Here is a 24,225-nt window from a genome sequence, read left to right as displayed (position 1 = left end):
GTTATCAAATAGATACTGGATTCTGAGGCCTTTGTTCAGGAACAAAAAAGAATATAAAATATCTGATTGCCACAACTAAGGAGCCGGCCTGTGGCAACTAAGACCCGGCACAATTAACTAAGTAGCTAACTGACTAACTATTTTTTTAAATCTCATTAATAGGTTTTTAATAAGATTTTTAAACATTTAGTTATGTATCTTATTTATTTTTGGCTGCGTTGGCTCTTCCTTGCTGCGTTGGCTCTTCCTTGCTGCGTGCGTGCTTTCTCCAGTTGCGGCGAGCGGGGGCTACACTTGGTTGCGGTGCGTGGGCTTCTCATTGCTTGCGGTGCATGGGCTTCTCATTGTGGTGGCTTCTCTTGTTGCGGAGCACGGGCTGTAGGCACGCGGGCATCCGTAGTTGTGGCTCGCGGGCTCTAGAGTGCAGGCTCAATAGTTGTGGCGCACGGGCTTCGTTACTCCGCAGCGTGTGAGAACTTCCCAGACCAGGGCTTGAACCCTTGTCCCCTGCGTTGGGAGGCGGATTCTTAACCACTGCGCCACCAGGGAAGCCTGAGCACTAACCTTTTAAAAAATGTGTTCCTTCCACCTTCATGGAGCCGGCGTAGGGGATGGGGAGGAGTGAGAACCCGATTGGTAGGGGTCCGGTCACAACCCCGGAAGGGGACGGGGGAGGATCTAAGAGGTGGCACCGGGCCACAGTCGACCCCCAGTGACAGCTAACAGCTGCACTGCTGCCCCTTCCTGCCCCAGGACCTGAGCCCAGGTCCCGGGGCGGCTGGAGAAACACACTGTTTTTGGTGAGATGCACTTACTTACTGTGTGGAGCTGCTCCGGCTGCCCCGGCGCCCACACCCCTGCAGGGCCCTGTGCCCGTCCTCCCTGCCCCCTGCCCAGGGCTCGGGGAACAGCAGTCTCTGTGGGGCAACCTGCTTCCAAGTCCTTCAGTGACCATGGAGGAGTGGGAACGGGCTGGGCTGCCGGAGAGCCTGGGCAGGCAACACCTGAGCTCAGCCCTGGGGGCTCACGTGAGGGCAGGGGCTAGGGGGTGCGGGCGGTGAGCGGAGGGGCCTCCAGCCGGCGTCAGTCTGGGCCCTGGACCCGGGGAAAGGCCTCACCCTCTCAGTCCTGACCTGCCGCTCGGGAACCCTGTGGCCCACCAGCCCGAGGCCTGTGGCGCCCGCCACAGACTGCCCGGCGCACGGCTGGGGTGCCAGCGCCACACCTGGATTTTGCGCGGGGACCATCGGGGGGCTCGGTGCACGGGAAGACGAGCAGCCCCCAGGCCTCGACACGCCCCTTCCATGTCCATGGAGAAGTGCCGGATGGAAGGCCGGCTGTGCTCCTTTTCGAGCCCCAGGGAATTCGCAGGAACAGCCCTCCCGGCCACGGGGTGCCTGCCCACCGGCTCTGGGCCTGCGACCAGCCCCGAACACAGAGGGCACAGAAGTGGGTGCAGGGAGCTGAGCCGGGTCTGCAGAAGGGCAGACACCACAGCCTGGTCCACAGCCGACTGGCCCAGGGCGGGTGAGAACGGGCGGGCAGGCTGAGGGGAGGACAGAACGTGGCACAGCCTGCCCGCCTGGGCCCCGGGGAGAAGGTCGGGAAGCTGCCCGCGCCCTCGCTCCGCTGCCTGGCGTCCTTTGTGGGGGCGAAGGGCCGGAGGCAGGGCTCCTGAGGAGCGCAAAGGCCAGGGAAGGACACACGGTCCAGACCCACTCTAGCGCTCCAGTGGGGCAGCACCCTCTCTGAATTCCTGCTGCCGCCAAAACACATCCCTAAGGCCTTTGGGCAGAATTGCTAGGACCCAGGAAGGCGGCCCCTTGCTGTGGTCCAGACTTCAGCAGCTGCTGATGAGCGGAGGGAGCCAGCCGGCCAGCCGTGAGCAGGAGGACAGGGCACGGGGACAGGGACAGCCACAGCCGGGCTTCCCGCAGATGTGCCCACCGCCAGAACCAGCTCCAGCCAATCACAGCCCCCGACATGCCAAACAGTGCCGGGCAAGAGGCCGGCAGGAAACTGACACCCCCTCACTGGAGAGCCTGCCCGGCTGGGGTGCGGGGCACCATCTGTGTCTGAACTCACCCCACAGCTCAGCCGTCTCCCAGTGACCCAGACGCGTCACCACGGCCGCAGGGCTGATCCCCGACCAAGGTCAGAGCTCCCCCCAGTGTGACGGCCCCCGTGCCACTGCTGTGGTGGAAGGGACGGCAGGCAGAGACCAGGAGTAGAGTCTTTTTATTAATGGCTGCATTTTCAAAGAACCGTTTTGTTAGCAGGAAAGCTCCCCAGGAAGGGATTGCATTAGTGCAACAAGGGGGAGCCTTGATGCCAGGCTCTCCAGACACTTCCAGGTGGAGACTTTTGGCCTAGGCCGGCCGCTGGGGACTCAGGGGCTGGGAGGACACGCGGCCCTTCCCCCGCCCCAACGGGGCGCTAAGGCACCCGGCCCGCCTGGGTGGGCAAAACCCCGTGCCGTCAGCAGGCCGGCGGCTTGCAGCCCTCAACCTGCAGCCCTTTGCTCAGGAGGAAGGCATCCTGCGTGGGGTCGCAAGCCAGGAAGAGCTTCACCATGCCCTTGGCATCCTTGGAGCCCCCTGGCCTCAGAATGCAGCTTCTGTAGTCCATGGCAACCTGCCGAGAGGGGGCGGGGCTGCAGGAGGGTGGAGCTCCGCCTTCACTGAGGGTGTGGGGCTGCAGGAGGGTGGAGCTCCGCCTTCACTGAGGGTGTGGGTGTGGCCACCTCTGCTGAGACTGAACAAAGGGCAGGGGAGCAGTGGGTCCAAGGCAGGGCCCTCAGAGCCCGGCAGGCTCAGGCGGGCGGCACAAGCATCTAGGCCCAGGCCAAGGACCTCCGTGGTGGTCTGCACGGCAGGCCGGCCTCTCACCTTGCCACTCAGGACGCCCTCCTGCTTGAAGCGTGTGTGGAACGTGTCCGCGGAGTACACCTCGCTGCACAGGTAGCCGTAGGACTGGGCGCCGTAGCTTCCTGCCAGGCGGCCGAAGGTCGCAGGCAGGTGGGTCCCTGGGACACACGCGGAGAGGCTCCTGCCCGGCCCCCTGGCCGCTCCGTGCCCCTTCCCCAGAGCGGGGGCCTCAAAGCAGCCCTGTCTGAGTCCCCCGCCACTAGAGGGAGTATTGGCCCAACACTTGTAGAAAACGGAGACCTTGTGGGCAACTCAGTGGAGGGACACAAATCAATCTTTGCCGACTTTCTGCTGAAGCTCACGGGGGTTCACCCCTAAGCCTCTTACAAGGTCAGCTGCCCGAGGCTCCGAGGGATGAGTCAGGGCTCGCCCTCCAGCACAGGTATAGCGCGGGTGAAATTGCTCACGAGGGAGTGAACTGCGTCTCCGCACCGACACGCACCGGCAAACCTCGTCGACGAGTTCCGTCCGGGCTATGAAGCCCTCTCCTGCCTCTTCCAGGCTCTCCAGAAAGCATGTGCAGATACGCCCACCCCACCCTCGGACTCCGCGGGCCACAGCTGGAAGGACCAGCCCAGGAACCCAGGCAGGAAGAGGCCAGAGGTCAGTGGGCCTTGGCCAGAGCCCGTCAGCCGGTCCCCCTTCACACACCGCCAGAGGATCCTCTTGACCTGGGCAGTAGCTGCCAACCGACTGCTAAGGTGGGCCCGGCGCATGCTTGGCTACCTGGCATGGCTGGGACCCCGAGGATCTCCTGGCAGAGGCGGACATTCTCCTGGGCCGGGTCCGAGGGCGTCTGCGTGTGCAGGGCCTGCACCTTGGCCAGGACGATCTGGCACAGGTTGAAGAGGCCTGGAGGGCGGGAGGAAGGAGACCGGGGGCTGGCACTGTGTCCAGGCCGCGCTTTCAGCCGGGCGGTCCGGGAGCCCCTTTCGTTTCCCTCGGCCCGGCCGCACCGGGGTTGGCCAGCCGGGACTGGTTGAGCTTGTCCAGCAGCTCCTGGGCGACGGCGCTGCCCGTGCCCCGCCGAGACTGGCAGCAGCGCCAGGGCTTCAAAGGGCGTGGCGCTCCCGGCCCCACAGCCTTCCCTCTGGTTCTCATCACCGGCTGTCACCAGAGTCGCAGGCAACGTGCTTTTCTTTTCGTTTGTCTTTTTTCCGGCCCTCAGCCACGCAAAGGTGTGAAGCCCTGACACTCGCTGCCACGTGGATGCACCCTGAGAACACGATGCTCAGCGAGAGAAGTCAGACACAGAAGGACACACAGGGTGTGACCCCACTGAGGGGAAACGTCCAGAACAGGTAGATCCACAGAGTCAGAGTGAGTTCCTGGTTGTCAGGGGCAGGGGAGGGGAGGGAATGATCAGTAAGGGCGTGAGGGACATTTTTGGGGTGAGGGAAATGTTCCAGAACAGAGCAGTAGTGATGGCTGCAGAGCTCAGTAAAGTGTCCCCACGCACTCCGGTGCAGCCTGTGAGAGCATCGCTCTCAGGACGAAGGGCTGACCGCAGGAAGACTGAACGCGCACTGGGTCCTGGGCCCAGACGCTGAGCTGGGGACCCCCCCCCCGTGGGGAAGTCACTGGGACTTGCTGAGCCTCCACCGAGACTGGCAGCAGCCCCAGGGCCTCACAGGGCGTGGCGCTCCCGGCCGCAGAGCCTACCCTCTGGTTCTCATCACCGGCTATCACCAGAGTCGCAGGCAACGTGCCTTTCTTGTCGTTTGTCTTTTTTGAAGGCAGCTCTTGAATACATGTATTTAACATGCAGGTAATCAGTCCTGACTCCTTGATCTGGGGCTTCCAGCCTCCAGAGTCTCGAGGACATCCACTTCCGTTGTTTACGTGCCCAGTGTGTGGGGTTTGATGAAGGAAACTGACACCGAGGGCGTCGCCACGTGCGGGGTGACATCAGCGGAAGAATCCGGTGGCGAGGGACTGCCTGAGGGCCACGAGAGAGCCCAGGCCCTCCCCGCCCCCTGCCTGCAGCCCCTCGCCCGCATCCTCCTGGGAGCGGAGCTGGTGCATCGCTTGCCAGAACTCATGGAAGTAGGTCTCCAGCTCATCATGCTGCAACAGGGAGGGCGGGTTGGGCACAGGCTTGGTGAAGTTGGCCACCATGGCCGCGATGGCAATCTGGCGCCTCCCATCCTGCTGCAGGCAGCCCGGCTGCAGGCCAAAGCAGGCCATGTGCCCGGACCTCCCTTCCCTGGAGAGGTACATGGGTGAGGCCCCGCTTCCACAGAGGAGCCCCGGCCCACGGCCGACAGGTTCCCCCACGCATGCACCGAGGGTAGAGGTCCAGGTAGAACTTGCCGATGGATGACCTTGCCCGAGGCCGCGTCCCGGACCATGTAGAGCCTCACATCTTCGTGACACATGTTGGTGCCCTTCTCCAGGTCGAAGGTCAGCCCCAGCAGCTCCTGGGAGATGCCCAGCCGCCCGCGCGTGACCACCTGCATGGGGAAGGACTCATTGAGCAGGTACTGGTCCACGTGGTAGCGCGTCTCCTCCCCCTGCTTCATGTAGTAGCGCAGGTCCTAGACGTTGATGGGCCCGTCAAAGTGCAGGCCCCGCCTCTGGCACTCGGCCTTCTTTAGCTCCAGGATCACGGCCGCTCCTGCTCCCCGAGGGGCTTCAGCTTCTGGGCCAGCTCATCTGCGGGCGGAGGGGAGAGGCTCGGCTATGTCCCTGTGGCAGCCCCCCCAGCCGCCCCCCACCCCACGCCCCTCGAGGCAGAATGAAGGGTTGGGGAAGGCGACCCCCAAGGGCTGACACAGTGGGGTCTCAGGCAGCACCACGTCCAGTCAAGGTCCGCCTGACCCCCGTCCCCACTGGGACTCAGGGAGGCGGGGTTACCTAGGAAAGTGGCCACCAGCTGGCTGGTCTTGGCCATGTTCATCTCCAGCACGGGGTCGGCACGCGTGCAGAACCCCAGCAGACGGCACTTCTGAGCCTGCAGCCTCACCAGCTCCCCGAGGATCGCGCAGTTCTCCTGGAACCCAGAGATGGCCAGCGCTGGGGACCGTGGGCTACTCCCTCCCCACAGGCCCCGGGCCAGGTCTCTGCGGGCGGGCAGGGCTCTCAGGCCACTGGCGGGCACAGCCAACCCCCCTCCCTCCTCCTCCTGTCCCGGATTTCTAGACACTTTGGTGCTGTCCTAACACGTGGTCTTTATGAACACAGGTCCTTTTGGAACCAGAAACGGCATGAACCGTGATGAGCTCTAAGGCCAAGAGCAGGAAGAAATGCGACCAGGCTCTCCAGGAGCCACCCAGGGGCCTCCCCGGGCTCAGCAGTACAAACTCGGCTGCCGTGCAGACAGCAGCTCATTCCCACGGCGCCCGAACTCCCAGCCCCTGGACGGCGAGAGGCCTGTTGCTGCAGGTGGCCCGTGGCTGGCTGGTGAGGCCCGGCCCCAGGCGTACGCCAACTTCTCTGGGGCCACCTCTCCAGGTCTGCGGTGGGGTTCTCCTGGGAGCCCCCAGTCACCACAGGACCAACGTGGCCTGTCTGCAGCCCAAGAAGGTGGGGACACAGGACTGTCCCCCGTGCCCCCCGCATCACCCGCGAGGCCGAGCAAGCACCAGTGGTGTCTGCGGGGAAGATGAAGGGCTCCTGCACAGCCCCCATCTACTGAAGATGCTAAACGGGAGAAGCACAGGCTGCAGCCACACGCGGTATGGACCAAACGCAAGTGTCCTTGCAGGAACCGATGTCTGAATGTCAAGGCCGTACCCGGGTCACAGTGAGAAGGCCCAGACCCCATGCAAGGCACAGAGAGGGGATGGGGGGAACATCTGCGAATCTGAGCTCATCGGGCATCACCCCAGAGGGAGAGGGAGAGAGCCAGAAGGAGATACGGAGGGAGAGGGAGAGAGAGGGAGGTACAGACGTCTCTCCCTTCCCTGGGGGTTCTCTAGTGCAGCCAAGGCTGAAAACCACTGCATTTCGGGAGATGGGTCCTCGTGGAAAAGTTAAATAGTAGCTCATGCCATTATCGACACATATTAAAAAAGCCCCAAATCTTGGGGAGTCAGGGAGGGGAGCTGGCGGCTGCCTCGTAAACGAGGAGAGATAGGGCGTCAGAGGAGGTGCCTGTGCAGCCCGCCGCCGCCGCCCAGGGTCCCGCAGACTTCATCTCCCGGCTGTGGTCCCAGGCTGGAAGGCAGCAGGGAGGTCAGGCCGTCCAAGCATCAGCGTTGACTGAGAGAGGTTTCTTCCTCCCCTTTCCCTCTCTCCTCCTTCTCTCCCTCTCTCCCTCTTCCCTCTCCCCCTCTCCCTCGTCTCTGCCTCTCCCTCCATCTCTCTCTCTCTGGAAGGGAGTGAGGGAGAGGGAGAGACAGAGGGAGGGAGAGGGAGGGAGGGAGAGAGAGGAAGGGAAAGGGCGAGGGAGGGAGAGGGAGAGAGGGTGAGGGAGAGAGAGAGAAGGAGGAGAGAGGGAGGGAGGAAGAGACATCTCTCTCTCTCCCTCTCTTCCCCCTCCCTCTCCCTCTCCCTTGTCTCTGCCTCTCCCTCCATCTCATCTCTCCCTCTCTGGGAGGGAGTGAGGGAGATGGAGAGACGGAGGGAGAGAGAAAGTTGGAGAGGGAGGGGGGAGGGAGCGGGAGAGAGGAAGGGAGCGGGAGAGAGGGAGGGAGAGAGAGAGAGGGAGGAAGGGAGAGATGTCTTTCCCTCCCTCCCTCTCTCCCTCTCTCCCTCTCCCCCCCTTTCTCTCCCTCTCCCCCTCCCTCTCTTGCTCTCTCTCCCTCTCCCTCCACCTCCTTCCCTCTCCAGAGAGGGAAGGAGGTGGAGGGAGAGGGAGAGGGAGAGAGGGAGGGAGAGAGGGAGAAAGGGAGAGGGAGAGAGGAAAGGAAAGAGGGAGAGGAAAGAGGGAGAGGAAACGGGGAGAGGAAACGGGGAGAGGAAAGAGGGAGAGGGAAGAGTGAGAGGGAAGAGGGAGAGGCAGAGGGAAGAGGGAGAGCGAGAGGGAAGAGGGAGAGGGAGAGGAAAGAGGGAGAGGGAGGGAGAGGGAGAGAGGGAGGGGTAGAGGGAGAGTCAGATGGAGAGAGAGAGGGAGAGGGAAAGAGGTAGAAGGAGAGCAGAACAGGGAAAGAGGGACAGGGAGAGAGGGAGGGAGAGAGGGAGGAGAGGAAGCAGGGAGAAAAGAGAGAACACACCATCTACATTTCTGTCAAATGACACCGGGGATCCTTACACAACCAGGAGAAAATAGCACAGGGAGGCTCTTTCTCAGCTGGAACTGGAACTGCAGACGGGGCCAAACACCACCAGGCTGGCCACACTTGTCCAGCCGCCGCTCCAACCCCGTCAGCCGTGAGTCCAGTCACCAGGGCTCTGAGTGTCTGCTCCAGGGAGCTGGGGTTCACCTTCTCACCCGGGAGGCCGGGCCAAGACAGCAGGGCCCCGGGCTGGACACATAGGGGGAAAAGCATCCCCACAGGACAACTTGTGTGAGCAGATTCAGCTGCCAGATTCTAGAGGCCCGGAACCACCCTGTGGCCCATGAAACCCAGGAGCCACGAGGGTCTTGCATCGTGATTCCTGTCCGTTGGACTGTCAAGTTTATGTAGGGAATCTTGGAAACAGTGGTAACACGGCTGATTTGGAACGAGCTTTAAGCTATTATGGACCACTCTGAAGTGTGTGGGTTGCTAAAAACCCTCCGGGCTTCGCTCCTGTTGAACGTGAAGATCCCCGAGATGCAGCCGATGCTGTCCGAGAACTAGATGGGAGGACGCTATGTGGCTGCCGAGTAAGAGTGCACCTGTCGAATGGGGAAAAGAGAAGTCGAAATCGTGACCGCCTCCTTCTTGGGGTCGTCGCCCTCGAGATGATTACCGGAGGAGGAGTCTTCCACCTCCAACACATCTCTGAGACGGAGAAGATTCTCCCTCAGGCAGAGCAGGTCCCTTTCTAGATATAGGAGAAGAGAGAGATCACCATCCCAGGAGAGAAATCACAAGCCGTCCCGATCTTTCTCTACGTCTCCTAGCCGATCTAGGCCAAATGAAAGGAAATAGAAGACCACTTTGCAAGAGGAGTGGTGTACAGGAAATAACTTCATTTGACAGGAGTATGTACAGAAAATTCAAGTTTTGTTTGAGACTTGCGAAGCTTGGTGCACTTTTTAAATGTTTTAGCTGTTCACATTTGTTTGTCTCTTGACCCAGTGACACATAAAGGTGTCAATCTCTCTGGTTTGAAATGGGTCATATGAGGCATGTAATGTGAAGAATTGTTACCTTACAATGTTCCCTTAAGCAAAATTGAATTTGCTTTGAATTTTTGGTCTTGCCTAGACGGATAATAAAACTCTGACTCCTGCCCACCTAAAGTGTGATGTTTACTATTATGGAAACAACACTGGCAAACATTGAAAAGACTTTCTGTAGCTGGGATATGGCATGCAGCTGTAGTTAAGCAAGCAGTCTTTAAAAGGTGCTGTGAACACAAGGCAGCAGGTAAAACTTAAAGCTGCACCCTTACCCTAGATTAGGGGTTTAAAAATTCCACTAGTCTTCACACTGGACAAGAGGTTGTCCAGGGAGTTTAGAATCTAAGAAGTTTCAAGGAAGTTAGTTTACCTTTGAGTTAGGTCGTAAGTCCCCTCTGTGATTGCTGTACATGAATACATAGCTCTTTGTAATATTTTTTGGAAATTTGAGATTATCAAGATACCAATGTCCTGCCAGATTAAGAGTATATTGTAGAGCTGAACTTTGAGTTATTGTGCAATTTTTTTTTTTCATGCTGCCATTTGTAATATGTTTTGTGAGAATCCTTGGGATTAAAGTTTGGGTTGCAAAAGAAAAAAAGAAAAGAAAAGAATCCGCCTGCCAATGCAGGGGACACAAGTTCAAGCCCTGGTCCGGGAAGATCCCAGGTGCCGCAGATCAACTAAACCCATGGGCCACAACTACTGAGCCTGCGCTCTAGATCCTGGGAGCCACAACTACTGAGCCCCCGTGCAACAACTACAAAAGCCCGCACGCAACGAAGACCCAATGCAGCCACACACGAAAAAGACGATACTGGCCAGGTGATCAAGGGTAAAATCGTTTGTCATAAGTCCCGTTGATGGTGTGTATCCTTGATGTGACCTGAGGAGAATGGCATTTTTATCTCTGTCTGGACCTTCCGCCCCAAACCCCATAACTCCAGACCAACCATAAGAAAAACATCAGAAAACAAACAGACAAACAAATTGAGGGACAAAACACCTGACCAGTCCTCCTCAAAACTTTCAAGGTATCAAAACCCAGGGACGTGTAAGAAATGTCACAGCCCAGAGGAGACTGGGACAGAAAAAGGATGTTAGGGGAAAACTAGGGAAATTCTAATAAAGTGTGGACTTAAGTTAATAACAATGTATCCCTCTTGGTTCCTTAGTTGGATAAACATGTCGTACTAACGTACTAACGTGTTGGAAATAGGGGTACTGGGTCAGGGTCCACGGCACTCTGTACACTCTGTACAGATCTTTGCAACTTTTTTGTAACTCTAAGCTATTCTAAAATTAAGCGAGTACTGAACAGAGATAAGAAAGTTATTTCCCTGATTTGAACATGCCTGAGTTTCTTTTCATGGTCACATTTTTGCTATCTGGATGTGTCTTGGAATCAGTAGCAAAGGAGAGTTGCCAGCCCCCGGGAAGATGTGGGTGGTTTGCAGGTGGCTTGCTCTGGAGCTGAAGACCACGGTGGGAAGTCTGCAGCCTCGGGCTGCACTTAGAACCATGGGAGGGGATGGGCCAGCTCAGTTAGGGATGGAACCTATAAATAAAACTTTTTTCTTTTCCATTATGGCTTATCACAGGATATTGAATATAGTTCCCTGTGCTAGACAGTAGGACGTTGTAGTTTATCCATCCTATATTTAATAGTCTGCATCTGCTAACCCCAAACTCCCAATCCAACCCTCCCTCACTCTTTCTCCCCCTTGGCAACCACAAGTCTGTTCTCCATGTCTGTGAGTCTGTTTTTGTTTCCTAGACGAGTTCGTTTGTGTCGTATTTTAGATTTCACATATAAGTGAGATCATATGATATTTGTCTTTCTCTTCTGACTTACTTCACTTAGTATGATAATCTCTAGGTCCATCCACGTTGCTGCAAATAGCATTATTTCATTCTTTTTACGGCTGAATAATATTCCATTGTATATATGTACCACATCTTCTTTATCCATTCATCCATCAGTGGACATTTAGGTAGCTTCCATGTCTTGGCTATTGTAAATAGTGCTGCAATGAACATTGGGGTGCATGTATCTTTTCTTTCTTTCTTCCTTTCTTTCTTTCTCTCTCTTTCTCTCTTTCTTTCTTTGTCTCTCTCTCTTTCTCTCTTTCTCTGTTTTTCTCTTTCTCTCTTCCTTTTTTCTTTCTTTCTTCTTTTATTGTCACACAGCATGTGAGATATTAGTTCCCTGACCAGAGATGGAACCCATGCCCCCTGCACTGGAAGCACGGAGTCTTAACCACTGGACCACCAGGGAAATCCCAGGGGTGTATGTATAGTTTTGAATTAGAGTTTTCTCCGGATCTATGCCCAGGAGTGGAATTGCGGGACCCTATGGCAGCTGTATCTGTTCCTGCACGTCTCACATCAACCACCTGCACTCCAATCCTTGCTCTCAACGGCATCTTCGGGGAACCCAACCTGCGACAGGGACCTTGACAAGAAGAAATGGCTCAGGGAAAAGCTACCTGCACAGGGAGGAGATAGAGGCCATCGCTCCTGGGGTGTGGCGGGGAGAGTGGGCACAGAGATATGTCATTTCACCCCCGATACTCATCTCAGCTCTCCTGGCTGCCCCACTCTAGGTCACCTCGGGATACAGAGGTGACCCGGTTAGAGTCCCTGCCTGTGCAGGAAGCTGGGGGCACCAGCGGGTCTGAATCATATTAGTGCAGGGCCTCCCCCGCGGCACTGGGGTTATTCGGGGCGGGTCATCCTCTGCTGAGGGCCCCTCCTGGGCACTGTGTGGGGTTTAGCAGCATCCCTGGCCGCACCCATTTGATTCCAGGGGCCCCTCCCCCCCAGTTGTGACAACCACAGATTTTCCCCACACATCACGGAAGAACTGGGTGAGGCACAGGATGGCCCTGGGCGAGGACAGCTGTGTTGAAGCAACCAGCCTGGCCCAGGGCAGGGTCTGTCCCAATCCCGTCAGCGCCTGCGTTTAGAACTGCCCCTTTCCTCTCCCACCTCCCCTGCCCTGCAGTGGTCTCCGAGACATCATCCCCATGTAATAAATCACACCTTCTCAGTTTACTGTTTGCTGCCCTCGCTAGAACGTGAACTCTTTGAGGACAGGGATGCTGTTATGTCCCCAGCACCTAGAAGAGTGTCTGCTGTGTAGTAGATGCTTCCTAAATACTTGCTGAACAAAGGAGTTGAATAAAGGGATGAGTGGATGAATGAATGAAGGTTACAATGGAAGGAGGGGGGAGATGCCCTTTCTGGCTCTCGGGGATTGGGAGATCAAGTGAAAGATCCGTCCTAAATAGGCTGACCAGCCTTCTGGGGTTCCCTGGGACTGAGGGTTTCCCCAGAGTTCCAGCGCTCAAACCTGAGCGGTCCTGGGCAAACTGGGGGCGGGTGTTGGTCACCCTATCTAAACACAGTAACAATTCCAGCTGCAGTAGCAATGGCCAGTGACCTCTACGGTCTTATTGACCATGCACAGTTCTTTACCTGGCGGGGAAGGGTGGGCCGGGATTGGAATTCTGGTGATCCAGGTGGGTGAGAGCACACCCCGGGCTTGTGGAGGGGAGTCCAGGAAGGTTCTGGAGGAAGTGACAGTGACACAGGAGGGAGGGAGGAGCCGAAGGAAGAATGTCCCACATGACAACGTGTGCCAATGGCCCTGGGCCCAAGGTCACACCTGACCAGGGCTTGCTTTTTCTTTTTTCTAATTTACTTTTTCCCACATGGATATGCAATTGTCCTAATGCCATTTATTGAAAACTCCTTAATTTCCCCACTTTCTATCATAGCAAGTTCTCATATATCTGTTTCCGGACCTTTATTCTATACCATAGAGCTATACGTCCCATCCTTGCACCACTAGGGCTGTTTCATCACTATAACTTTAATTTTTATTCATTTATTTTTTTTGGCCATGCCGTGCGGCATGTGGGATCTTATTTCCCTGACCAGGGATCGAACCCGCGTCCCCTGCAGTGGAAGCTCGGAGTCTTAATCACTGGACCTCCAGGGAAGTCCCCAGGGCTTGCTTTGACATCCATCGAATGGTGGCAGGTGGGCACGGGGAGCAGCTTTCTGTGAGCCATCCTGTGTAGAAATGCAGGGTGGAGGGGAGGACAGATGGAGCGGGAGGGGAAGAAGCGGAGGAGGGAGGGAGGGAGGGAGGGAGGGCGGGCAGAGACAGACAGAGAGTTTCCGGAGACAATAGCTCTGGCCGTGTCCTAGGGCATGAAAGCTGAAAATAGCTCCTAGTGCCGGGAGCCTTGGAGCCGGAGCCTGGGAGCCAGGGTGACTGGCTCTCCTCCCTGGTGTGTGTGTGTTGGGGATCGGGGGTGGCTCTGGGCTTCTCAAGCTGGGAGTGGGGTGCACAGAGCAGGGACGGAGCAGGGACCCTTCTCTCTGGGACCTCGTGGGCCATCCTCAGCTCACAAAGCTGAGCCACTCCTGGCCCTGTGAGTGGGGGGCTTCTCCGCGTCCCCTGGATCACACCCCCTCACACACAACTTCCCCGTGTGTGTTCCCAGCAACCAAGAGAATCTGTTTTTAAAAGATTTGGGGGAGGGGAGTAAACATACAAACAAGAGCAGAATGGATACTTTTTCAGCATGTGAATGGCTCTGTGTAAGCCCACCCCCAGGGTAACACGGAAGCTTCCTCATCCCCTCCTTCAGATCCCGTCTCTCCCTCGGCGTCTTTGTGAGAAGCACCCGGGGAAGTGGGACTGCTAGGCTGTACTGCTGCTAGAACTCCACCTGGGCTCCACCAGGCTCCAGCCCCCCGCCCTGTGCACCTCTCTGACCCTGAGGCACCTCAACTGGTAGGAGCCGCATCACCTTCCCTCCTGGGACTTGTGACACTTAAGGGAGACACCGAAAGGACAAGCCTTTGGCTCCCTGGCTGGCAAAGAGCAGGTACTCAATTGTCATAAGTGTCCGTATCAGTGAGGATACTCCAGACAAACAGAATCCATAGGGTGTGTGTGTATATACACACACACGTACATATGTACACGCATACAAAAATATACAGCTGTGTATATATGCAGTATGCATACACACATATACACATATAGTATATACAATACACACATACATATATACACACATATAAAATGCATAGTTTGTATATATACAGTATGTGTACATACGTATAACACATGCAATATACACACCTAGGTACATATATATCATACATATATACACACATACAAAGATATTTAGGTGTGTATATAGACAGTATACATACATACACATATAATATATGCAATACATACACGCACATATATATATACACACATATACACCTACATATAAAACCATATAGCATAAAAATATATATGTACTCTCTATATAAATTCATCGTATATATACATACATATATCATATATATAAGATATAGACACATACATATATACAATGTATACATACACACCTATATGTAAATATGCGCATGTACATACACATATAAATACATATGCAAGTGTGTATATAATTGTATATACATATATACATATAATACCTAGAAACATATACACATACAGGTATACAACATATATACACACCTATGTATAAATATACATTGTATACATACATACATACAGTGTATATATACACACCCATATATCAATATATGGGTGTGTGTATATATACAGCATGTTCACATTTATAATATGTATACTATATATATACACATACATACATGTATACAATATATACACACAAATATATAGGCTTGTATGTATACTGTATATAGTACTTACACATATACTACAAAGGCACGCACATATAAACATATGTGTATACATATATATAATATGTATACACACATATACAAATTAATAGGCTTGTATATATTCAGTATTTTTACATATATAGTTTTGTTTTAAGGAGTTGACTCATGTGACCGTGAGGCAGGCAAGTCAGGGCAGGACTATGGGCTGGAGACACAGGCAAGAGCTGATGTCCCAAGGCCATTGGAGGAACAGTTCCCTCTTTCTACGGAACCTCATTTTTCTCTCCGGACCTTCAACTGATGGACGAGGCCCACCCACGCCGTGGCATTGACAATCTCCTTTACGCAAAGTGGACCAATTTCAGTGTTCATCTCTTCTGAAAAATACCTTCCTGGCCACATCTGGAATAATGTTTGTGGTTGCGGGGGCCCCACGCAGTGCGCACATGAGATTAACCATCCCCGTGGCGATGATGACACTTTATTTTCTCCCTTGACCACTGTCACTACTATTCCAATTAAAATGGCAGCGCCATGAGGGCAGGGCATTTCCTTTTTTGCCAGTACTGAGCGTCCAGGGTCTGGTGCCTAGCATAGGCTAAATACACGGCATTTTTGTGAACAGAAGCCGGGATTCCGGCTGTCATATTTAATGAGGAATTATAGTCTTATTATTGGGTGGGGGAGGGTGTCACGGTACGTCAAGGGCGGGAGTCGAACCCGCCACCCCAGGGCCCGAAGGGTCTCCCCGGGTCCCCACTTCGGGCCGGTGGGGGTGGCCGGGGGCAGCCGAAGACGTGCGTGCGTGCGTGAGAGGGGGCGTGTCCACGGGGCGGGCGGCGCTCGCCACGAGTGGGTTGTTCAGCCCGGCCCCGGCTCATTGTGCTGCCTCACGCCGGCCCGAGTTGGCGGCAGAGCTGGAGGCCCCGGGCCTGTGACCACAAAGAGGGAGCCGGGGGCCGGACGGGAGCGCGGCGGCGGCGGCGGCGGCGGCGGCGGCGGCGGCTGAGGCGGCTGAGGCCCAGGCCAGGCCCCCTCCCCTCAGCCTCCCGCCTGCCCGCCTGCCCCGCCCCCGCCGGCGGCGCCCCGGCCCTCCCCTAACCGCCAGACTAGCCTGGTGCGGGGGCCGCGCGCGAAGACATGGGGGAGAAGCTGAGGCTGGAGTCGCCCGTGGGGGCCGAGCCCGCCATCTACCCGTGGCCGCTGCCGGTCTACGTGAGTGCCGCCCGTCCCCTCTTCCCGGACCCCCGCCCCTCTTCCCCCACGGCGCGCGCTGAGCCCACTGAGAAACGGAGCGACTCGAGTCGCCAGACCCTCTTTGGAGCCCCCCTTCCCGCCCCGCCTTGGCTCTCCGCGGCCGTTTCCAGCCCCCGCGCGCAGGGTGGGCAGAGGGGAGCCGGGGCCGGCCGGGGGCGCAGACTCGGCCGCGGCGACCCTGCGCTTCCGAGGGGCGCCCGAGCCGGGCTGCCGTTGGCTCTGTAGGGCTGGGGACCCTGGTCCCCCCGGGCCTGGACTGCTGGCGGGCTTGCCCTTCCGTGCTTCATGATCTGACACGTCGGGTTTCTTTTTCCTGACCAGCTTTGCCAGACTTTACCTGACCAGCTTTACCAGCGTCCCCTGATAATGTGTTACATATTCCAGTTTTAGGGCCCGGTCCCAGCCCTATGGAATCAGCAACTCTGGTGGGGCTCAGTGATCTCTGTCATAACAGGCCCTCCAGATGATTTTTATTCACCTTAAAGTTTGAAAATATCTGCATTGTCAGCTGGCCAAAGCGTCCAGCAGCAGGTGAAGGGGAGTGGTGCCTGGAAAAGATAGGGACTAGCCAAGGCAAGTACAGTATATTTGCCGTGGTAGTAATGGAGAATGCCTTTTCTCCACTGGTTGGCACAGAGTAGTATCTGGGGGCAGTGGCAGGGTTATTTAGGATGCTTTACATTTCAATGTAGAGTGACCGCTGTCCTGGTTTGCCAGGGACTTCCCCTGTGTGAGCACTTAAAATTTCATCCTGGCAAACCCCTTAGCCCAGGGTTTGAAAAACTTAGGGAATAACATGAAATTTAGGGGAAACAAGATGTAGGTTTTGGGCAAGTCACAAGTGCTAATTAAAGCTCAGCAAGTATGGACAACATCTAGCCTTCTTTACCCCTTTGCGGGGAGGTAAATCTGATTGGGTGAAAGGACTTACTGTTAAGAGATCTTTGTAGAAACATCCCCTTCTGCTTAGTCCGCTGGTTCTCAGTTCTGGCTAGACATTGGCATCGTCTGAGGAGATTTAAAATGAGTTTATTGGTCTAGGATGACCAACCGTCGGTGTGGGGGTTTTTAAAAAGTGCTTCAGATGATTCTAATGTGCAGCCAGATTTAGGTGCCACTGCTTAAGCGTTTGAACCGCTGCTACATATTTTCACCTCATCTTCCTATGAGAATATCCAACTGTAGTTGAGGTTTGTTTTTTTCGTTTTCTTTTTTTCACTGTCTTATTATAAGATTTACTGTCTTAAGTAAGAATTGAATGTACAGAAAATCCTGCTAGTCCATCTGGTGTAGCTGGATACCCAGAATAATATCGTTAAGATATGTACCATTTAAGTATTGTGACTGGCCTTTTTAAAATTAACATATGCATTAAATTAGTATTGATAGTATAGCTCTCTTTCGAAGTTGTCATGTTGGGGAGCTATACCTCTAATCTGCTGCCATTGCTAAATATCTGGACACCTCTTATTAGGAATTGCTTTTAAAAATCTTTAGGGATTAAAACCAAGTTTGCTGTATTATTTGTACTGGGACCACAAAAACCTCACAAAGTTCCCCCTCTGTACCTTCTACCCCCATCTCTAACCCTTGGCAACTTCTAATCTGTTCTCCATCTGCACAGTTTTGTTATTTTAAGAATAATATGTAAACATAATCATGAATTACTTCATCTTCGGAGATTGGCTTTTTAAAATTTTTCCCTCGGCATCATTCCCTTGAAGTTCATTTCAATTTTTGCATATATTAATAATTTGTTCCTTGTTGTTGCTCGGTAGTATTCCATCATAAGATTTTATCACAATTTGTTTCAACATTCACCCATTGAAAGACATTTGGGTAGTTGCCAGTTTTTGGCTATTATAAATAAAACTGCTATGAACATTTATGTGTAAGTTTCTGTGGGAACTTCATTAAGTTTTTGTTTCTTTTGGATAAATGCTCAAGAGTACAATTACTGCATTGTAGGGTGAATCTACTTTTAGCATTAAAAGAGACTGTCAAGCTGTTTCTCAGAGTGGCTAAATCATTTTATTTTCCCACCAGTGATGTGATATAATTTTTCTACGTACTCGCCAGCATTTGATGTTGTCACTATACTTTAATTTTAGTTATTCTCTGATATCTCATTATGGTCTTAATTTGCATTTCCCTAACGGCTAACGACGTTGAACATCTTTTCATGTGCTTCTTGGCCATGTGTATATTCTCTTCCATGAAATGTCTGTTCCTGTCTTCTGCCTATTTTCTAGTTGGATTTTTTTAAGTTGTTTGGAGAGTTCTTTGTATATTATAGATACAAGTCATTTGTCTCATATGGGATTTTCAAATATGTTTTCCCACTGTGTAATTTGAGTTTTCATCCACTTAAAAGGATCTTCTATGAAGCATTTTTAACTCATTTTGATGAGATCCAATTTATCAGTTTTTGCTTTTATTGATCATACTTTCGGTGTCAAGTCTAAGAATTATTCACCTAGTTCTAGATGCCAAAGATTTTCTCCTATTTTTTTTTCTAAAAATGTCCTGCTTTTACATTTAAGATTATGATCCACTTTGATTTAATTTTTGTGTAAAGTGTGTAAGGTTTAGGTTAAGGTTCATTTTTTGTTGTTTGTTTTTGTCGAGGGATGTCCAACTGTTTCAGTACCATTTTTTGAAAAGTCTATTCTTCCTTGATAGCTTTTGCACTGCTGTCAAAAACAAGTTAAATGTATTTATGTCAGTCTATTTGTGGGTTCTCTGTTCCATTCCATTGATCTATGTATCTACCCTCCATCATTACTGCAAAATCTTGAAATTGGGTAGATTAATTCCTCCCATTTTAATCTTCCTTTACAAATTGTTTTAGCTATTCTTCAGCCTCTTCTTACCATATAAATGTTAGAATAAGCTTGTCTATATCCACAAAAACCTTGAGGGCATTTGAAGAGTAATTGTGTTAAGCCTCTTAACTTGGGGAGAATTGACATCTTTATTATGTTGTGTTTTCTAATCCATGAACAAGGTATGTCTCCCTATTTGTTTGGGACTTTTAAAATTTTCTTCATCAGCATTTTGTCATTTTCAGTGTAGAGGTCCTATAAATGTCTTATTGGGCTTATATTTAAGTATTTATTTAGGTCAGTTGTAAATGGCATCACATATTTTTATTTAAGCTTCTACACATTTGTTATTAATACATAATTTGATAAAATTGTGTTGATCTTGTACTCTAAAACATTTACAAACTAATATTATTTCTCAAGCTTTTTGTGGATTCCTTGGTATTTTCTCCATTTAGATTATCATCTCATCTTCAGATATAGACAGTTTTACTTTTCCTTATTCAATATAATAGGATATATTACTATTCAACCTTCAGTAGGATATATTCCTTCCTATTCAACATAGTAGGAATAGTCCTTTTATCTTTTAAATAAACTTTTAAAAAATTTAACTTTTAAATTTATGTATTTATTTATTTTTGCTTTATTTTCTTACTAGAACCTCCAGTAATATATTTAATAAAAGTGGTGAGAGCAGATATCGGTGCCTTGTTTCTGATCTAACAGAGAAAGCATTCAGTCTTTCACAGTTAAATATAATGTCGGTATAGGTTGTTTGTAGATCATCTTTATGAGTTTCAGTATGTTCCTTTTCTATTCCTAGTTTGCTTGGAGTATTTTTTCTTCTTTTTTTAAAATCATGAATGGGATTGGATTTTGTCAAATGCTTTCTCTGCATTAATGGATAGGATCACATGACTTTTCCCCCTTAATCTATTGGATATGGTGGATTACGTTGTTTGATTTTCAAATATTTAACCAACTTTGCATAACTGGAATAAATACCACTTGGTCATGGTATATTATTCTTTTTATATATTTCTGGATTTAATTTGCTAATATTTGGCTGAGGATTTTTACAGCCAATTTCATAAAAAATATTGGTCTGTAGTTTTTTTCTTTCTGTACTATCCCTGTCTGGTTTTGGTATCAAGGTAATACTGGCTTCATAAAATTAATTAGGAACTATTCCCTCTACTTCTATTTCTTATCAAGTCATGTAAAATTGGTGTTAATTCTTTAAGTCCTGGGTAAAAGTGAAACATCTAAGCCTGAATATTTCTTTTGGGAGTTTTTAAATGAAAAATCAGTGTTTCTAATGGTTACAGGAAAATTGAGATTATCTATTTCATCTTGGCTGAGTTTTGGTAGTTTTGGGTGTAGAAGCATGGGTCCATTTCATCTACATTTTTGAATTTATAGTGTAGACTTGTTCATAATAACTTGTCCTTTATTAACCTGCAGGATATGTCATGGTATCCCTGGTTGCATTTCTGATATCTGTGATTTGTGCCATCTCTCTTTTTATCTTGATCAGTCTTGCTACATCTTTATTGATTAGATTGTTTATTTCAAAGAACCAGCCTTTTGTTTCATGGATTTTTTTCCCCCCTGTTTGCCTGTTTTCCGTTTCATGGATTTTTGTTTCATCTTTATTATTTCCTTCTTTCTGCTTGTTTAGTGTTTTTTCCTCTTCTGTTTTTACTATTTTAATATAGAAAATTAGATTATTGCTTTGAAATATTTTCTTTCCCAGTTTAGTGCTATAAACTTCTCTTTCAGCATTGCTTTCACTTCATTCCACAAACTTTGATCTGTTATATCTCCATTTTCTTTTATTCTATGCATTTAAAAATTTTTCCTTGACTTTTTACCCATGAGTTATTTGGAATTGTGATGTTTAGTTTTCGTGTGATTGAAGATTTTCCTGTTGTCTTTCTGTTATTGACTTCTAGTCTGATTCCATTATGGCTAGAGAACATACTCTCTATGATTTTAATTCTTTTAAATCTGCTAATGTTTTCTTATCACCCAGTATATGGTATATGAGTGAATGTTCCATGGACACTTGAATATGTATTGTGCTTTTATTGAGTGTGTTCTTTAAATGTCAGTTATATCCTGTTGATTGATGATGTTTTCAGTTCTTCCATATCCTTGCTGATTTTTCTCTCTGGTAGTTCTATAAATTGCTGTGTTGAAGTCTCAAATAATAATTGTGGATTTAAAAGTTTCTCCTTTTACCTTTTTCAGTGTTTGCTTCATGTGTTTTGAAGTTCTGTTGTTTGGTGCACACACATTTAGTATCACTAGGTCATCTAGGTGGATTATTCCTGTTATCTTTATGTAATGACCCTCTTTGCCCCTAATAATTTCCTTTGCTCTGAAATCTACTTTATCTGATATTAATAGAGCCATTCCTGCTTTTTCTGATTAATGTTCACGTGATATATCTTTTTCATCCTTTTACTTTGAACTACCTATATCATGATGTTTAAAGTAAGCTTCTTATAGACAGTATATAGTTGGATCATGCTTGTGATTTTTTCCTCTAGTCTTCCAATCTCTGTCTTTGACTTGGTTATTTAGATCATTTACAGTTAATGTAATTATTGCTATGTTAAAGATTAGGTCTACCATTTTATTTTTTGTTTTGTCTTTTACCTTAGTTTCTGAATCCTATGTTTCTCTTATTTTGCCTTCTTGTGGGTTACTTAAACATTTTTTAATAAGTCCATTTTAATCTAATTTACTTATAATCATTTGTGTATACTGTTTGTATAGTTTTCTTAGTGGTTGCTTTTGGCATTACACTATACATATGTAACTTATCATAGCCTACTGGAATCAGTGTTTTATTACTTCAAGTGAAGTTTCAATACTTTACTTCCATTTAGGTCTCTTAATAGTCCCCAGTTTTAAAGTACGATTTTCTGTAGTATTTCCTTTATATACATTGAGAACCACATCAGATGGTGTCATAATTTTTGCTTTGACCATCATATAGAATTTAAGAAACTCATGAGGCTAATGATAGTCTCTTATATTTACCCCATTTGTTTTCACCCATTCCATTGTTCCCCTTTTCTTTCTGAAGTTCCCAGTCTTCTGTTATTTTTTTTTATGTTTTCATAACAGTAGGTGATATCTGGGCTTTCCACTGCCATTGGATATGAATTTCAGGAAACACTGACCCTGGCTCACTTAATGCTACTGAGTTGGAGGGTTTGTATATGTTGGGCCTGTTGGCACAGCAGATGCTAGCAGATTAGACTAATGTTGATGGGACTAGTGCCACAGGAGGATGCATTCCCATTCAGGCTATGCTGCTGCTACAGTAGATCAAATCCCCCTCTACCCCAGGTGTGGGGCAGTGACCTGCTGCTGTCATTGCTTCTTTATTAGGCTGCTTTTGCCTCAGGTGTGTGGTGGGATCCCTTGGAAGCTGCTGCTGCTGTCAATCACAAGGTTAAATTCATTTTAGAAATACTTAAATATAAATATATAGCCTGGCTCTTGTAGGACCTCTGTATTTGTTTTTTATTGCTTTCATACGAATTACCACAAACTGAGTGACTCAAAACAACGTAAATTTATTACCTTACAAGTCTGACATTGGTCTCAATTGAGTAAAGTAAAAGTGTTGGCAGGATCGACAGATGAATGGATAAAGATGCGGCACATATATACAATGGAATATTACTCAGCCATAAAAAGAAATGAAATTGAGTTATTTGTAGTGAGGTGGATTGACCTAGAGACTGTCATACAGAGTGAAGTAAGTCAGAAAGAGAAAAACAAATACCATATGCTAACACATATATATGGAATCTAGAAAAAGAGAAAAAATGGTTATGAAGAACCTAGGGGCAGGACAGGAATAAAGACTCAGCCATAGAGAATGGACTTGAGGACACAGGGAGGGGGAAGGGTAATCTGGGATGAAGTGAGAGAGTGGCATGGACATATATACACTACCAAATGTAAAATAGATAGCTAGTGGGAAGCAGCCACAAAGCACAGGGAGATGAGCTCTGTGCTTTGTGTCCACCTAGAGGGGTGGGATAGGGAAAGGAGGGTGGTAGGGAGACGCAAGAGCGAGGAGATATGGGGATATATGAATATGTATAGCTGATTCACTTTGTCATGAAGCAGAAACTAACACACCACTGTAAAGCAATTATACTCCAATAAAGATGGTTAAAAAAAAAAAAAAGTGTTGGCAGAGCTACATTCTTTTCTGGAGGCTCTTAGGGGTGTTTCTGTTCCCTGGACTTTATCAGCTTCCAGCGGTCACTTGTAGTCCTTGACTCAGAGTCCCCTTTCTCCACCTACAAAACCCAAAATGTTGCATCTCTCTGATTCTGCTTCTATTAGGACATCTCTCTCTTTCTCTTTCTACAGTTGGGAATGGTTTTCTGCTTTTACGGACTCATGCAATTAGATTTGTTCCATGAGGTAATCCAGGATAATCTTTCTATCTCAAGGTCTATAGCTTCAGTCATATCTGCAAAGTCCTCTTTACCATGTAAGGTAACATATTAATAGGTTCTAGGGATTTAGGGTGAGGGCATTTTTAGGAGCCATTATGCTGCCTACCACACCCTTAACACGTGACCTTGAGAAAGTTACTGAGATTTTTAAAGCTTTACTTTCCTCAAACATAAAATGGAAAGAAAGATATCTAGTTAATATCATGAAAGTGAAACAGTATATATGAAATCAACTAATTCAAAAAGTAAGATTTCTTCTTTTTCTTTATGATTTACATGATTCTCAGAGTTCAGGTACTTGAAGAGTTAGTTTTTTTTAAACAGAGCTAAGGAATTTCAGGGTTCAGGTGCTGTAAGATTGTCTGAATTATCTGAGTAACAATTAGCTAATAAGCACAGGTGTAAAGCATTTGATTTACTCCCTGGTGTTCTTTATCTTCTCATCCCACTAAATCCATATCCCTTGTCTAGCTCCAGCCAGTAGAGTCAGAGCTTGTTTTACTGTTTAACTAAAGTTCAATTTAAATTCTCTCTACATCTCCAGATTCTCAGCCCTGGTTGCCTATTACAATCCCCTGGGAAGATTTCAAAAACTACTGATGCCACATTTCTACCTATCATGGATATTTGAGGAGGGACCTGGAATGAAATGCTCTAGTTTATGGTTTGTGGAGCCAAATCATAGTCTACACTGAGCCAAATCATTTGCGATATCACCTGTAAAAAGGAGTTTATCTGTGGTGACTAATGCTCTTCCTTTGTCAGTATGCTTGATTTGTCCC

At 49.5% G+C, this 24,225-nt stretch overlaps 1 protein-coding gene across 1 annotated transcript in view; it reads right to left on the bottom strand.

The window, feature by feature from the left end:
- Positions 1-2,210: 2,210 nt before the first annotated feature.
- LOC309636473 (thimet oligopeptidase-like) overlaps positions 2,211-24,225 on the bottom strand; it is a gene marked incomplete at its 5' end in the record, with an annotated part of 37,861 nt that continues 15,846 nt past the window's right edge. Inside the window, 13 exon segments of the mRNA XM_082409612.1 lie at positions 2,211-2,634; positions 2,889-3,025; positions 3,654-3,779; positions 3,884-4,034; positions 4,878-5,133; positions 5,213-5,244; positions 5,246-5,464; positions 5,468-5,538; positions 5,541-5,582; positions 5,784-5,919; positions 6,231-6,437; positions 8,210-8,335; positions 8,692-8,840. Coding sequence (XP_082265738.1) covers positions 2,479-2,634; positions 2,889-3,025; positions 3,654-3,779; positions 3,884-4,034; positions 4,878-5,133; positions 5,213-5,244; positions 5,246-5,464; positions 5,468-5,538; positions 5,541-5,582; positions 5,784-5,919; positions 6,231-6,437; positions 8,210-8,335; positions 8,692-8,840 — 1,808 coding nt within the window. The 3' untranslated portion in view covers positions 2,211-2,478.

The sequence above is a fragment of the Balaenoptera physalus genome (genome assembly GCF_965194825.1).
Source record: "Balaenoptera physalus genome assembly, chromosome: 10".
Taxonomy (NCBI): domain Eukaryota; kingdom Metazoa; phylum Chordata; class Mammalia; order Artiodactyla; family Balaenopteridae; genus Balaenoptera; species Balaenoptera physalus.
This window is presented reverse-complemented; position numbering and strand designations above follow the sequence as displayed.